This window comes from Ptiloglossa arizonensis, chromosome 3, assembly GCF_051014685.1.
Source record: "Ptiloglossa arizonensis isolate GNS036 chromosome 3, iyPtiAriz1_principal, whole genome shotgun sequence".
NCBI classification, from domain to species: Eukaryota; Metazoa; Arthropoda; class Insecta; order Hymenoptera; family Colletidae; genus Ptiloglossa; species Ptiloglossa arizonensis.
Genome location: NC_135050.1, coordinates 18,734,474 through 18,751,131, shown reverse-complemented (window position 1 = coordinate 18,751,131; position 16,658 = coordinate 18,734,474). Strand labels below are relative to the sequence as shown.

General features: G+C 44.9%; 3 protein-coding genes across 5 annotated transcripts in view; 2 read left to right on the top strand and 1 right to left on the bottom strand.

The window, feature by feature from the left end:
• LOC143144996 (uncharacterized) overlaps positions 1–10,309 on the bottom strand; it is a 32,652-nt gene extending 22,343 nt beyond the window's left edge. For all 3 annotated transcript variants that reach the window (XM_076307942.1, XM_076307944.1, XM_076307943.1), the window contains exons 1-3: positions 8,735–10,309; positions 7,540–7,735; positions 5,322–5,486 (exon numbers count right to left, since the gene is read on the bottom strand). In XM_076307942.1, coding sequence (XP_076164057.1) covers positions 5,322–5,486; positions 7,540–7,735; positions 8,735–9,118 — 745 coding nt within the window. In that variant the 5' untranslated portion in view covers positions 9,119–10,309. The remainder of the gene's footprint in view (positions 1–5,321; positions 5,487–7,539; positions 7,736–8,734) is intronic.
• Positions 10,310–12,081: 1,772 nt separating this feature from the next.
• On the top strand, positions 12,082–16,244 carry LOC143144931 (piercer of microtubule wall 1 protein-like). The gene is made up of 2 exons (XM_076307812.1): positions 12,082–12,211; positions 15,871–16,244. Exons 1-2 carry the CDS (start codon positions 12,082–12,084, stop codon positions 16,080–16,082), a joined length of 342 nt encoding a protein of 113 aa, XP_076163927.1. The 3' UTR covers positions 16,083–16,244.
• LOC143144442 (uncharacterized) lies at positions 14,050–15,855 on the top strand. Its single transcript, XM_076306849.1, has one exon. It carries the CDS (start codon positions 14,142–14,144, stop codon positions 15,147–15,149), a length of 1,008 nt encoding a protein of 335 aa, XP_076162964.1. The 5' UTR covers positions 14,050–14,141; the 3' UTR covers positions 15,150–15,855.
• Positions 16,245–16,658: the final 414 nt, after the last annotated feature.

Genomic DNA, 16,658 nt, shown 5'->3' with positions numbered 1-16,658 from the left:
ACGCGATAAAATCGCGAACGAATAACATCAGAGTTTGTAAAATAAACTTTTGTAAAAAAGTAATAGACATTAGATCCACCATATAAAATACTGTATCTTCTTACGTTACATTGTAGACGAAAAATAATATCCAGGACATTCTATTATCGTCCAAAGTGACAATTGTCAAAAAATGTCCCGATAATTGGACAACGTTCACCTTGCACTTTTTTTCATCAGAGCTTGCAACGCATACAATTGCTTACGTGGATTTGCGACACTGTCAATCTGCTATAATTGAATTGTCTCTTTCTGCGGTTCCCCGACTGTATTCAAACGCTCGATTCTATCAACCGTACGTGGCTATTTCTTCGTGGCTGCAACTGTTTCTATACATCGTGTGTACCTGTCTATGCTTACGTTTGTTCTCCAGTTATTACCACTTCGTTGTAACCAGGATCCGTTAGTCGAGAAAATTATTGTTGCTCGGTTTCAAGGATCTGCATCTCAATTCAAATGTATTTCGATCGATTGTCAAGACAGATGTCGGGCTACGAGAATTGTCATTTATACTTTAAAGAAAATACGTTTAACGAAAGTGGTAATAAATTATCAGCTGCTAATCGCTCGTAACTGGTACAGTTTCATTCGTGTAAATAATCGAGGGAACTGTTGCTTTCGTGATTTATAGTTTAAAAGAACAAAAAGAATACGTCCGTTGTTGTTGATCGTTGTGCCCTCGTTTATTAAATAACCGATACGAACGCAACGGTGTACTATCGAACGAAGCGATATTTGTAATTAAAGTGCAGTTGCAAATTAATTTCATTGCTTTCGAGACGTTGCTCGAGCAAAGCTTTTCTTTCACCAAAGTAACGTTAATTAGGCAAAGTAGTCGGTTGCGTTTAGTCTGCGATCGTTACTGCGTTAAAGCAATCGGCGTAACCTAATTGTTCTTCGTTCGCATTTACCGATTACAATTTCCTACATGGAAACGACAAATTTGCCTTTTCCGTGTGCACTGCAGTAAGGATCCATTTCGTTCGGGACCGATTAAATCAAAGTTCGTCGGACGTATCGTACCGACTGTAGCACCTAACCACCGTAGCGATCGGTCGAACGACCAAAGTACTACAAAAGGAATCGTGAACGCGTAAACGTTCCCTGGAACCGAGTATACGAATACGCGGAACGATATCGTTTCGGTTTCCTCCGATTAGAAAGGACCATAAACGCGACGTTATCGTTCGCGTGGTTAGGTGACGGAAATAATTACGAGCTCCGCCGTGAGATCGACGATAAGCTCTCGACGATGAGACCGATTCGTGGAAACGAATAAAAATAAAAATTCTCCGTTATCGACGTTTTCCATCTTGCCGAGATTCAATCTCAAAGAAGAGAGATTCAGTTGAATATTGATTAACGACGAGGAAAGGGTATTCGTTTGTGGATTGAATTACCTTTTTCGCTGTCAACAGACCTAAATTGCATATCTACGCTCGAGCTCTTTGTCGAGGTGCGCGCGAATACGATCCAATTCGGTTCAATTTCATCCAGGAGGAAGTTCGCTGCGATCGCTTATTTTCAGATTCCGCGCGCAGCTGGCGGTCAGACGCTCGCATTTCAATGGACTCTGATCAACACTGGTATTTCCTATCGATACGATATCGTGCGATATAACTTTCCGCTAATAGGAATCTTTTTTTCCTCTCAATTTTCGATTTTCACTGTTCCCCAAAGAACAATCTCGAGTCACGAATCGACCGTTGGTTTATGCGTTGGTACATAAAAACGACTCGGTGATTTTTGTAACGCGATTCTCGCGGTCTTCGAAGAGTAGCGTATTTTCTATTGGAACGATACCGTGTAGCGTATCTTTTCGACGATCCGAACTTTTTTCCGTCGACGTTCGATTTTCACGATCGTCGGGATAGGACCAAATCACGATTCGTCGGTCTGTGTACTTACACGTAAAAATGATTGGGCGATGTTTGCAATGTAATTAGAGCAACCGACGCCAAATATGTGCGAAAACACGCATGGACGAGAACAATCGATGAAATCAACGAATCAATCTCTCGAAATGGAATGTTGTCTCTTTCGAACAGGATGCGTTCAAGTATTCGAATCAATATTCGAAATAAATCTCGTCGACAAGTTGCACGTCGAGCGTTCAAAGGTTACCTATAAATATTGCCGATAGAAAATCGTAGATTCGAAACCTAGAAACGAATATTTCATTTCGCGATCGCGACCGACTTGACTCGATGATTCTTCCAACTCGCATTAAAAACGGTCCTCGTCCTACGAAAGCGGTAGACAATATTTAACGCGATTTAATATTCCGTTTCAAGAACCGAGTTACTTAAAAGAAGAACCGACCTTGAGATCTCTGTAACACTTCCACCTAACGAGCATCTACATCCTCTCGACTTTCTTCGTACGAACAATTTTTCTATCAATTTTCAAACTACCAGGATTATCTTGGAAAACATGTTTACCGAGCGTTGCAGTACAACGAGTCGATGAATTTATGACTCGGTTTCTAAGTGTCTCCAACGTCTGTTAAAAAATGGAGTAACCGGTGTCGCGTAAACCGGAAACTTTACGATAATCGATGTAATCATCAACGCATAATCCGCGCAGATGTATTCAGCAGGATACGCTCATTTCGTAAACTCGTGTTTTTGTCGCCCTTGTAAGCACATCGGGTTAATGGCTCGGAAACAGTTACTTAATATTTTGAACGCTCGAGTGAACTATTGAAGCACTTCGGCGGAGAACCGAGTTTAGAAGCGCTTGAAAAATTGCACGAGGTCAATAAGTTTCTGGTGTTAAGGATGAAAAATTACTCTGGAAATATCCCCGTCGCTCTAAGAGAACGAACACATCGAGGGGGGGGGGGGGGTGTATCATAAAGAGAAAGAAAAATACGAGACGAAAAACAAATTCCCCCAACCGATAAACGATAATGCGTATACAATTTTTATATTTTCGAGCGCGCTCAATAGCGATTCGACGACGAACGTTACGCGCGAAGGATTATTTAAAACGTTCGGTCTTGAATTGAAAAAAGATACGTTAAGATCCAGGCCAACGAAACAAATATCGGTTGTATAACAATACCGTTTCAACATAGCGCTACTAATTTCTAAATAACGATAACTTCCTCGATTGGTATTCATTGGATAAACTCGATCCCTAATTTCGTTTATCCCGAAATTTCGCTGTTTGACTCGTCTTTAAATTTCGAAAAAACGAGAAGATTTGCGTTCAAAATTCACGTGAAATGTATCGAAAGAGTGCGCAATCGAGGTAGTGCGTGATATCTTTTCTGCTCTTTCCCACTGCTTCTTTTCTTTTCTTTTTTTTTTCTGTTTTTTTTTTAAACCACGTTGCTTTACTCGCGTGGGCGCGATGTCTGGGCACGTGTACCATTAAACAGTTTCGTTGAACGGCAGGTCCCTTTGTCACTGAAATGCCTCTCTCCGGCGTTAAAACGCGTCGCCCTCTTGATACGCGCGATGCGTCGAGTTCATCGCGCTAAGTGCAGAGCCCCCTCCTTCGCCAGGTTGGCGAAGACCGAGGAAAGTTCCGCATTTCCGTTTCGCAGGCGCGACATCATTAAAAGTTTATCAATGACGACGCGTCGGCGGTTCAGCCGCGCGTACCCCGTGCGGCGCATGCGCGGTCCACGCGGCACGCGCGCGGCAAACTCTAATTATTGATCACCGTGCCGTCGACGCGTGAAAAGGGGCCCCCTTTTTGTTTTCCGGAAGTGTCGGTGACGACACACCGGCGCTCGGTTTGTTTGCGATGCCGATACCGCGTTAAAAGTATCGATAACGCGTTTCCCGAAGTGGACGTATTTAAAGTGGCAGCCCCATTCGTTGGACGGTCCCCCGTTCCTCATTTGTGGGGAAAATATCGTCGCCCCGCGACCGGTACGAAATCTCGCGTACACCGGTGAATCTTCGAACGTGATCTCGACGATCGAGCGATTTTATACAAAATTATAGAAGCGTGCGCAGACGGAACCGTGGTCGCTGCGTCTGGAAGACGACTTTGAACTCTCGCGCACGCGCAACCGGAGAAACGAAGAACACGACCGTTTGTTTCCCCCCGAAGCGTGCACGGAGCTGTTTCTTTCGAAATAATAATCGAGATAATGGCTCGCGATCGCGATATCGAAATTAACAAGAGGAATGAAAAACCTGCGAGATTTCTTTGCAGAATGTAACGCGAGAACGAAGAGACTCGCGTGTCGGACACACGTCCGATACGTGTTCGGTGCAATGGGAAATGATTTTTTTCTCTCTCGTCGACGATAACGAAACTTCCGCGTACGCACAACGATAGAGACTACGACGAATTTGTATTTTTATTCGAATACGTCCAATGATAATACTTCCTCGTCTCTTTTCTCCGATATTGCCTTCTACGATTTCAAGTTGGACGTATTTTTTAACAAAGTGTACCATCTACTTGCAAAGTTCACCAGCGTTCTCGATCGTATTAGTACAAAGTAGATACCGCACGAACGTAGCACAGGAATTGTTTTTCGATGCAGAACAAACACTCGCACACCTGCACACCTGCACACCTGTCGAACAATGCGAAAAATGCATTCCACCGGTCTGACGTATTCTTCGCGTTACCTTTAATTTTTTACGTTCGTCGAATTGCGTGGCTCGCGTTCGTTTCGGTACTTACGGCCAGGTAAATTGCCGCTCCAACTGTTCCATATTTATGAATACGGAACGGCGATAAGATAAATAATAAGCTGCCAGCGGTAACGGAGAAGCGGCATAAATCGCGTCGTTGTTTTTAACGTCAGACAGGACGAAGACCGCTTTTGTGAAACGACGGTTTTATTGTCCGAAACGAAACGCAAAGTTTCAGCGTGCAAGTCCACAGCGAACAGTACCGTTTCCGTATTATGCGAGGGCCTATTGTTTATTCAGCGTCGCCATTGTCGCGGTTAGAACGCCGCTGTTTGTTAACCGCTTTTTTCCTGCTCCGCTAATCTTAACTAGTCCCGTAAATGTCAAGAGCAAATCGCGCAACACGACACAAGTGACATAGCGTGGAAAGTAAGTAGGTAGCCGCCGACGAAAGTTACAAAATTTTACCAAAAATTTTTGCCAACGCGAACAACTCGAAAGATGAACGAAATTAACGCGGATATCGTTTCGAGAGTACGGAGCAAAAAATTTAATTCCTGTCGAACTTTTTTCGGACATTTCGTAACATCTCGAAACAATTGACGGAGATTTACGCTCGACGTCGAAGATGAAAACTGAAAAACGATAAATTAATGTAACGCGTCGGTACACACTTACCGCGTTTGGCGCTGTGAGCTTGAAGATAGGCCGTGACGATGTCGTAGTGTTTCTCGCGTTTGATGCTGAGATAATCCTTTCGACGCAGATGTCGGATAAGTATACCGCCGATATGATTGATATGGTCGCGCAAGTTCACAACCATAACTTGGAGTTCGGTGTTGTCTGAAAAATCGAAGATCGGGGACGAATTACGGCGCTCACTTTCAAAGTTTCAACGACGACTCCCAAAGAGACTCGTTCGTCGAGTCTGAAAGCTTCGAAGGTGTCCTTTTCTCCGAGAGAGAGCGGGATTTAAAATGTAACGAGCACGCACGATAGTCGAGATTGCGGTGGATACTTTCAAATTGACAGGGAGCGCGTTTATCGCAGTCCGGGGTTAGACGAAACAAGACGAGACAAGACGAGACACCGTCGTCGAGCTTTTGAATTGAAGGCGCAATCTTGATAACGGCCCTAAAGGGCTCTCCCTGTGTACACACTCGCCGAAGATTGCAGTTTTCCAACTCGTTCCCCGGTTACTTATGCTCCCTGCGTTCTTCGATCTCGCTGGAACCGGAACCACCGCCTCCGCGACGATTTTCTTTGATCACTCCGATCACGAGCCGAGATCCTCTTAATCGCGGTCCCGGAAAGCCCGTACGAGCCCCTCTTTAACCGAGTTAACCGCGTTAACTTTCGCGTTAGAATTTAAATTGGAGAAGTTCCACGAAACGCTTCCACCATCTTCGATGTAAAATCTTGGAAAAGAAATCCGCTCGCTGGTAGTCGCTTCCTACTTCCCGATTGTAGTCGCAAGAGGTTTAGCCAAGCGTCTTATGATTTTCTCCCCCCGGTGTACCAGGAACCCGATACGTGTACGCGATGGACTCGTTAAACGCGACAAGTACTCCAAGCAAACTCGAAGTCAAGATACAAATATTTATCATCGTAAATAATGTACTCTTACTTTGATTTTTCCCGTCAGTGATTTTCATTTTATATTTCATAATTATGTATTTGAATAAACTCGAACTCGCTCGTACGTTCGCGATTACTTTAAAGGTTAACGTCGTTTCGGAGTGAATAAAAAATTGATTCTCGTTGGCAGCTTCATTGATAAGAAATAAAACGTTTCCTCATGGGTTTCGGTGTAAAGTACGCGCAATCTCACCCCCTGTTTTTCCCTATGCATGTTCAACGAGGTGAAACGAAGTAGCATCGTGTATAGAGATAAAAGAAGTGGTTCCCCCTTGAAAAAAAGGAAGAAAAAGTAGCACTCCAAGTCAAAGAACCTTCTTGCCTCGAAGTCAACGAGGTCGCTTGTCTGTCTCGGCACTACGACCTCTTGTCTCGTCAGCTACTGCCGAAGTGTCTTCGCCTAATTCGGCCAGATTTCGAACTCCCCGCGCGACGAGCGTAAATCCGATACAACTATTGAACTCGCATTCGTGGATTTCCGAGGACGTTTACTCGCATCGAAGACCGCTCGAACGTTTTATTCCGAGACTCGCGACGCATCGATCCGTTCTGTGAATTACTATTCGTATCCCCGAAAAGTTAGCGGAGACGGGGGAACGACGAGAAATTTTTCAATAAATCAGCAACGTGCGAAGTATACTCGGTGTTCCGAATAATTATCGAACGATGCTCGAAATGCAGAAGACTCTGTTCGTCGTTTCTACGGGCGCAAAAGAAGAAACTTTCTTTTCGATCTTCCAAGGTCGTGCGAAGGACACTTTACGACTTTTCGAAAAGGTAAATTCAACGCGTTGCGTTAAAGACACCTTAAATAAATCGAAGGTCACAAAAATGCAGAAATTATTGAAAAGTTCGATTTGTATTCTCCCATGTTCTTTCGTGGCGTTGAAACTATAGCGTTTAGAAAATCTTGTTACGTGTCTCTAGTGAGATACACCGTGTGGAAGAAGAAGTTACAACGCGATAGCGAAACGAGGACTTTAATTGCAATTTTAATTCCCTCTCGCCGTTGCGCGTAGTTCTCTTCTGAAAGAAACGGGACGATCTTCGAACGTTTCCCCGTGGGAATTGCATAATTGTTGGAAAATCTCCCCGCTTTCTCCTCGTTTTGAAATTGTGCCCATTAAACGAGCACCGTCGGTGTTCCCCCGCAACGAACGTCCTCGTGCCAAACGCATTTATCAGACGCCCACGTTACGTACCCTACACCTAGTTCCCGCGTTATAGACAGTTCTGTCTCTTATTGAATTACGCTTACTTTTCCATAACAGACGCGCCTTTTGCAGATGCTGTGGCTGGGGCCGCGTCTTCGGTGATGAGGCTGTCGAGTCGCTTTCCGATCGTCCCCTGTCGCCGTCCGGCAAACCGTAGATATCTTGCAACAGCTGATCCACCAACGAGGAAAGCGCACCTTCTTTTCTCTCGGGTGGAACGGGCAACGGCGGTGGATACGTCTGAAAATAATATTCCCGTCGCTGCATGCCCTAATAAAAATGGAACGACCGCGAGGAATCGTTAAAAATTAGCGAGTAACCCCTCTTCGACCGGGGAAATTCGTCGCGAATATATAAATAAACGGCTCGTTGAAACCGGCGTGATCGCGTTTTAAGACGATCCAAAAATTATTTCGCGAGTTTGTCACATCTTTGGACAGTTCTCGATGTTTCATTAGAAAGCACTTTTAGACTCGCTTTTGGACAATTTTCACCGATTTCCGTTTAAAGGACCCGACAAGAAGAAGCAAGATTTTCTAGTTTCGTTAACTAACGAATTTACAGAACGAATTTAAATACACTTCCGCGTAACTGGTCTCGAGTCTTTGAGAGTTTCCGCGGTGGATCGAAAATCATCCGAGGAACACCAGTTCCGCGTTTTCAAAGCTTGAAAGATTGCAATCCTTAATTTCATAGAGGGTTCATCGAATCGTCGTTCGAGGTAACGGATTATCTTTCTCCGTTGATTTTCCACCCCGTTTCGATCATTACCGAACGAAACGCGACACTTTGTAATGCTCCTTGAATAAAGAATTGTTCGTCTTCGGACACAGTCGAGTTCAAGCGGGAGTATTATTATCTTTCGGGGCAGAAATAGTGTCGATATTCGGGAATTTTTCCAACGATATGAAATCTGCGATATAAGTTCTCCGTACGTACACTAAAAGCAGATACTTGGACGTTCCTAAAAAAATATTGATCTGTATAGAAAACCCGAGTGTGTTCGTGTCGCGCTATCCGAATTTTCCATTGTTAAAATACAGTACGGATAATTATATTCCTAGAGATAATCGTCGTTATCGTTGAACCTGTGCGTTTCTTAAAAAATGACACGAAAGGAAAAGCAAATTTCTCAAAATCCTACGTTCCCCCTTGATTGCAAATTAAATCCACGTGATCAGTCGCGCGATCGCGTAGGAAAATTCACGCACGAATGGATACGGTTTCCCCGTTACTTACCTTCGGATTTCTGATCAGTGTCTCGGTTTTCACGATCTTCTTGGTGTTGCGATCGTGATCGATCTTGTGCCACGCGTCGTCGACCGATTTGGATCTCTTCATGGCTTTCTTGGTCGGTTCGATCGGGGCGACGCTCGCCCTTCTAATCGGTTTCTTTTTATTCATCTCCATGAAATCCGGCCCTTCCCAGTCTCTCTGTATCAGGTTGCATCTTCGACTCCTGTACAAGGAGGGAAACTGATACCCGTCCGCACAATAGAGGAGATTTCGAGTCTGTTGAGTGACGTAAACGTCACCGAACACGCGCTCGTTCTCCACGGACACGCATTTCACGCGGTAACTGATTTCCGCGTACTTTTTCAGCGGCATCACGTTGCAACTCATGTTCCATCGGCGTCGCTAACTGGGATCTTATTGAATTAAACGTGATCGGTTGTGTCGGTTCCCTCGATCCTGTCACGGTAGAACGAGCAGCTCGATCGTCCGGCTCTTCCACGTCGAACGATTCGCGAAACGTTCTCGCATTTTCCTCGCGCGACAACGACGACAAACCCGCGTCTGCCTCGCGTGCCTGAAACGTACCTCGGACACGGGGCAACTCGCGCGCGCCTCAACGCGACGGAAATTTTCGGTCACCGAGCGTTGTTGGTTATTACATCGGCGTTTGGAAAATTTCGTATTCGTCGAGCAACTTCAACGCGGTACTCGTCGGTAAAGTAGCGGTCGTACGACTGATTCGTCAACACCGGTACAACACTCGATCGTTGCACGTACACGGCCCTGTAACCGTGGAAACGTTTCGAAACCAATAACGAGTATCTTCGGGTTTCCGTAAATTTAGAACTTTCCGCCGAGCGATAATAAAATTAACATAATTAAGCAATTTTTCTCCCCTCCGCCCTGTCCTTGTCGACCGATAAATTACCGGACAACGTCTCTTTGACATTTATACGCGGACGGAGATAAAGAACGGCCTTCTTCGCAATTGCAATTATCCAACATTTATCATTTTTGATACGCGTGTCCCGGCAATTGCTCCACGACTACCACTATTACGGAAATCAAGGTTTCGAGAAGCATCGACCGAGCGTACGTGTGAGCGTAACCGGGCTTTTTGCGCGGTAAACGAAACGGTTATTGAAACAGCCCGAAACGTTGTAAATTACCGGACAATGTTTCCCAGTGATACGCCGCGAATTGTAATTATGGCAGTTACGATGCAGCCAAAGAGAAATACAACTCGATATTTTCTCCCTTCGATGGGTTTCGAAAAGGGACAAGACGAGACGACGAAGGATTTATACGTTGCGTTTACAACGTTCCGCTCGGAACGATCGCGAAATAAATGTTCACTCGTCGCGAAAGCGAGTACGTTCACTGATTGTTCACTGTTCCGAAAACGTTGCTGGAAAAAAACACTTCGAACTTCGTCGCACTCTTTCGTCGAGATTTTTCAACGGTTGTTGTTTTTTTTTATATAATTTCGATAGCGGAGATGGTTCCACGCGAGGTTTCGAATATTTTCAGATATTTTTCATTGCATTCTGTACGCGTGGTAACCGTTATCATGCGGCCAGTAATACACTTCTGGTGGCCAGACCACAACTGGAAGTGCCGGCGATGATAATCGTTTCATTAAGTCCATACCTACGCTCACGTTGTTGCCGAGTATGTTGGCGGAGGTGCTGCACAGCAAATGAAACAGCTGTTTTGTATTATAATCGTCACGTGTCCGACGAAAATGCGGTGAATTTCACGCGCGTCTAAGAATACAAGAAAATATTAACAGTCGTGTTGGTTCGCGGTAATCGTTACGGAATAAATTCTTTTCCGAACGAACGGGAAGTCGAGCGATGGAACGAACGAAAATAAGGAAGAAATCGAAGACGAGCCAGAGATATTTTCGAGGCTTGACATTTTAATTGTTTCGTTTCATCTCAAAGAATAACGAGCGCAAGGATGACCGAAGTAGAAAAATTCTATAAAGATACTAGCGTGAAAAAGTTACAGCGCGAAAAAATTCTAAAGTAAAAGTATTCCAAGGTAAATAAATTTTAGTGGAAAAAAATTTGAGAAAAACTCCGGAACGAACGATCTCAAGCGTGGAAAATTTCTAGCGTGGAAATAATTGTAACGAAAGTAATCCTAGAATAAAAAATTCCAGCGTGAACGAATTTCAGAACGATTACGTTTTTCCGTCGAGTGAATTTTCTTGGCTCGTCGGTTCGTGGACAATTTTCGGAAAGAGAAATGCAACTTACCGGTCACGTTGCATTCTCACAGCTTTTCGTACGGTGTCCTAGCAGGAAGTGTGATTTTAAGCCGGTCAACGAAACCGCTACTGTTATCGGCGTCGCTGATAGTGCGACCGATGTAATGTAGTACAAACTCGGCTAGAATTTTAAATGCTCGGTGGGTGCGCGGTAGTCGTTCACCTGGTTGGTTCAATAACCCTTTTCCTCGCGAAAAATTGCTCCGGGTGGAGACACAGCCCCTATCCTTTTGTCCGCGAATCCAATTATTTCTTCAATTCGCGCCAAGCAATCCGAACGAAATAAGCAACCAACACGACCGGTATACGGTATGATAATTACGAGAAGTCGTCGAACCTCCTTCAGACTCCAATTTATTCCTCGAACTTTATTCGAACGTGATTTAATCGGGGAACGAAAATTGTAGAATTTATAAAACTTGTTTACCAAGTGGAACTTAATTGATCCAATTAAAATAAGGTTGAACGGGTTAACGCGATAAAATCGTGAAAATCGATGTCCACTTCCTGCAGTGGTTCCATAGTCCACTGTGTAGTATTTGTGGAGCTTTAAAAGATTTGAAAAATTTCTTCTCGCAGTTTTATCGAAAGACCGGTAAATATTCACTGGAAAGACGCAATCGAAGAACAAATTGTAAAATGTTAGTTTACTCGTCGGACGCGGTGCAATGAAAAATTTAAATAATCCTCCGTATCGAAAAATGAAATTTTATAAAACCATTAGACACGTTTCGAGCACCGATTTTCGAATTTCTCGATTTAATCGAGATCGCTTCGTTGAACTTCGAAGCATAAAAAGTCACGGTATTTGCACGATGTTCTGCTTTCGAGTATAAATGCTCGGCCTTCGAGTTTCCAAATTTTACTGAAAAATCTACCGAGCATAAAGCGTAGCTTGTTTGATCGATTTACACCTCGCGGACGAGATACCGTCTCTATAGAAACCAAACATTTACGGCCAATGTCGGAACAGACATTACGGCATTATTCCACGGTGTACGGCCGAGATTATGTTTCGCGATTCGTGCATTACGATACACGTTCGGGAGCCGATTGATCCGGTCGTAAGAAAAAAATGAGAGGCACGCGGTGTGTGTGCTCGGAAACGAAAGCAGTGGAGGAGAAAGGGGAGAAAATTTCTTTCGGTTCGCGTACCAACGATGTTTATCGTACCTGTAACCTTCCAACGCGTTTCATGTATCCACGTGAGTTGAAATAATTACCTCATACGTATACGCGCGTCGCTCCGACGACGATTAATTAAAAACTTATTAACGAACGTTTGATTCTCGACGAGTCGGCGCAGCGAGACCGATCGAATTTAATCAACAAAGCCTCGATTCATACCGTTGAGTTAACGTACTCATCCAGTTCGTTGAATTCGCTTGTCGCGGGAGTTACACATTACGCGGTAGTCGCCGCGACGAGAAGCTTCTTCGTGCTAAAACGATAACATTCTGCTATTAATAAGTCGGTGCTGACGATCGGTACCGCTCGTCGAAGCTTATCGGTAATACAGACATTTTTGCGTATGTCACAGCAACCCTTCACAAGATAGGCATTGTTAGGAATTCACACAATTCCTCTCTTTCAACGCGCGGTACTCGTCGTGAAAATCGCTCGTCCCGCAAACACGAAAAGAAATTATTCCACGCGGTAAAATTAATCGGCGAAAATCGATCGCGGTTCCGTAAATCGATCACTTTTTTTTCGCGAATTATAGCAACGTTCTGAGCGCACTTGAACGAGAAAAATACGATTCCCCTCTTCGAATACGCGTCTTTTGTCGTAAATTTGTTCGTGTCGTGAGAAAAGAAATAAATTACATCGAACGATAAACTTTGTTCGCGAAAATCCATTACGTCGTTCGTAAGTGTATTATTTTCTTTTTTTTCTCTGTATTTTAAAGATTGGATTCGTCGCGCTTGAACAAGAAGAATACCGTTCCCCTCTTCGAACGTTCGTTTTTCGTCGGAAAATCGATCGCGTCGTAAAAAAAGAAAAACTGGAAATTACTTCGTGCGGTGAAATTCGTTGGGGAAAATTTATTACGCTTCTCCTAAGTGTATTATTTTTCTCGCAAATTTTAGAGGCGAGTTTTGCGTGCTCGAACGAGGGAAATATAATACCGCTCTTTCGATTCCGGTTTTTACGTTGGAAAATGGTAAGCACCGCGGGAGGGAAAAAGAAGAAGTTTTTCAATGCGGTGAGAACTTCGTCGGTGAAAATTTACCGCGCTTCCGCGAACGGTACTATTTTTTCCCTCGAATTTTTCGTGGAACGAAAACAACGAAAATATAATTCTTCTCTGCGAACAACCGTCGATTTTTCAACGGAGGATCGGCCACGCCACGGAAACGCGAAGAAAATTCCTCGATACGACGCGAGCTCCGCGAGGAAAAAAATATTCCTTCGCGCGCTCCGTGTTTTACTCAAAAAGCATCGATTCTACTCGAACGTTCCCAGAGCCGAGCATTCATCTTCCGAAACATCGCCGCGAGGCTCGGTGAAATTCCATTTGAAATTCCATCGTGTCGAGCCATCGGTGTTTCGATACGATAAGAAATGCTCCCGCGGGGGAAACAAATGGACGCCGGTTGAAAGTTTCGCTTTGAATATCAACGACACGGAACTTCCGAAAGAATAATAAGGAACGATCGGGGAAGTTACCGATGAAAAATACGAGACCACGAGACTCGATGAAAATTGTGAGAAACGCGTTCCTCGTGCCCCGGGGGGGCCGTTCGCGATCCACCGCCGCGTAAACGGTGAATCGTGAATAAAAGTATGAAAAAGCATCGGGTGCGGTCCGATTTCGATAAAATTGAATTTCAAGACGGAAGACCGTTCGGTGTACGCGAACGCGTCGGGAACGAGATACAGAAGTTTCGATACGAGGGACGACACACGCTCGGAGCGATGCGATTCGCGTTTCAAAATGAATAAAACGTCTAATTTCCACGAAACTGGACTCCCATCGTCGAGTTACAACGTACACGGTATACAGCCCGATATCCGCCTCGGTGTATCCAATGGTATCTCTTGAACGGTAACTGTCGGTTTATTTCCTCGGGTGGACGTCGAAACGCGCTGCTCTCTCACGCGTTCAGTGCACATCCAGCATCTGAGCGCACCATGTGCTTCCTCTTGCTCGTTTATCTCCTCTTATCGGTCGCCGCTCGGGACGTTAGCGCGGAGGAAGTGGACTGCCAAGTTTACAACCATCTTTACGTTTGCCTGGCAAACGGCGTGCTCCACAGCGTCGCGTTCGAGGATGTCAACGCGGTCCAAACCATCGACGACATCGAGCTACACCTGGAGAGCCTCGGGATCGCGGACATCGCCAAGGACGCATTCCTCGAAGTCGCAAATTCATCGGCGCTCTACATCAGAGACAACGAGCTCTCGACGATATCGCGTCACTATTTCTCCGCTCTGGATCAATTGACGTACTTGGATCTCAGGAACAACACCATCGTCGACATCGAGGACGCCGCGTTCCTCAGACTCCAGAGCTTGGAGACCCTGCTCTTGGACTGCAACAACATCACCGCGTTCCGACCGGGTGTATGGAAAGGTCTCGGGGATCTTCACGAGCTCTATCTCACGAACAACAAGATCGCGCTCAACAGAAACATGTTCAGGGGTCTACGACACCTGGAGACGTTGGCTCTGGACTCGAACGAAATCGTCGAGGTGCCGATCGGAGCGTTCAACGGTCTGCCTCACATAGATCTGTTGTACCTGTCCAGAAACAAAATCTCCAGTTTGCAACCGGAATCGTTTCGCGGCCTCGGCGCCATCAACGAACTGGACCTCGGTAGGAATCGACTGAGAACCGTGTCCCCCGGGATGTTTCGTTACCTGAAGAATCTGAACTCCCTGTGGCTGAACGGTAATCAAATCACCACGGTGACCGCCGATGCATTCGACGGGCTGGAGAATCTGTTGCTCCTGTTTCTGAACAACAACGAACTCGACGACGTGGACATGTCCGCTTTCGTCGGGATGAAGAACGTCACCATCGAGCCGGGATTCAAGATCGGTGGATCGATGCTGGTCAAGTCTACGAAAGTTCACGGACGGTTCCGGTGCGACGAAGTCGCGTACGAGTTGCCGTACGAGTGCACGGAAATTAAATAGACCGTACGATGTTCTCGTAACACGGTGCACGATCGGTTTTTAAAAGTGTCCGCGCCGGGAAAAGAAAGTTCGAAATACGATACGAAATACGAGCGCTCCGATAATCCTGTAGTCGATAAATCGTATACATCTGGGTGGAGGGGGGAAAACTGGAAATATTTTTCAAATCTTACGGAACGGAATGTAATTGCACGAGTATGTAACGCACGTATATGTATGTAACGTGGGTGTAACAATCGTTTGCAGAGAAATCGTTCCTATCGTTTATATTAATTTTCAGTTGGCTTTCGTCGCCGTTCCAAGTATATCGTACAATTTTGGCCTCGATCTCGAGATACCCAAATCCCGAAGTGACCGGTCTCGTACGAATGATCATATTCGTGGAATCGAGTGTTTGTTACGATTTCGCAGAGGCGTCGTCAGATTCGACAATCTTTGTAACGATATTTCAATGTAACTGCGGAAATATCGCGTGAAGACTTACACCATCGTCGAGCGTTAATTTTTACTCGCTATTGCCAACGATACGCGCGCAATGTTCACCGAAGCGAAGTTCTTCGTCGATAACGTCGCTTCCACGGTTTTATTTTTGTACGGTGGAACGTTGTTGACGATTCATGTAGAATACTGTGGGAAATATATTATACGTCGAAACCGGTGGGATGGAAACTGTTTGTCGCTCGGCGTAGGATATTTTATCCGATAGAAGTTGTTTTTGCAGGGATCATCACGGGATACCGCGAGAACGACGGTCCACTTCCGCATCCTTGTTACAGGAGCACGTCGATGGATTACGGATGGTACGCGCCGACAGTGCACACCGTGCCGACCAGATATTATCCACGAAGCACTTCTTTCAGCGAAATTCAATCGCGCGGCGGAATGTATCGAAATTGCTCCTTGAACACGGAACTCGACAAAACCGTAGTTTAAGTATTTTATCCGTGGTTTCTCGCAACGATCCACCGAGATTCGAACGATTCAGTTTTACAAGCAAACGAACGAAAAATTCTACATTGCGCAATGTACCCGACAAAGCCTTCCAATAAATCCTTTATACGCGACGCATCTTTGAAATTATCGAAACTAAAATCGAACTTAATACGAAGAATGATCTTTGGGTGCTTCCGTCGTTTTCTCGAGGTAAGAAAATGTTGCTCGCAGGCGTGAGATAAATATTTTTACACAGAGCGTTTCATAAGCGGTTCTCGAGATTTTACAATCGTTGATTATCTCTTCGAATGGAATTATACACTTTTATCGTAATTGTACTTTACGGGACTGTAGAACTTTCTTAACGGTGATGTACCATATTTGTTAAGATCGTTCGAGGGATCGAGACATCGATGTCCACGTTGAATTAATAAAAAAAAAAATTTTCTTTAGCGGATAATGGTCAAACGCGCGTTAACGTCGGACAGAATTTAAATTACAGACATTCGAAAGATACTTGAAAGATACCAAAGACACTCTGTTGCGGTTAAAATACTTGACTGGCCGGTGTTGTTC

Bases quoted from the DNA above. Each gene is read 5' to 3' on its own strand.
- LOC143144931 (XM_076307812.1), top strand. From the start codon at position 12,082: ATGAGAGGCACGCGGTGTGTGTGCTCGGAAACGAAAGCAGTGGAGGAG. The intron at 12,212-15,870 runs GTGAGTTGAAAT...TTGTTTTTGCAG, and splicing joins AACGCGTTTCATGTATCCAC to GGATCATCACGGGATACCGC.
- LOC143144442 (XM_076306849.1), top strand. From the start codon at position 14,142: ATGTGCTTCCTCTTGCTCGTTTATCTCCTCTTATCGGTCGCCGCTCGG.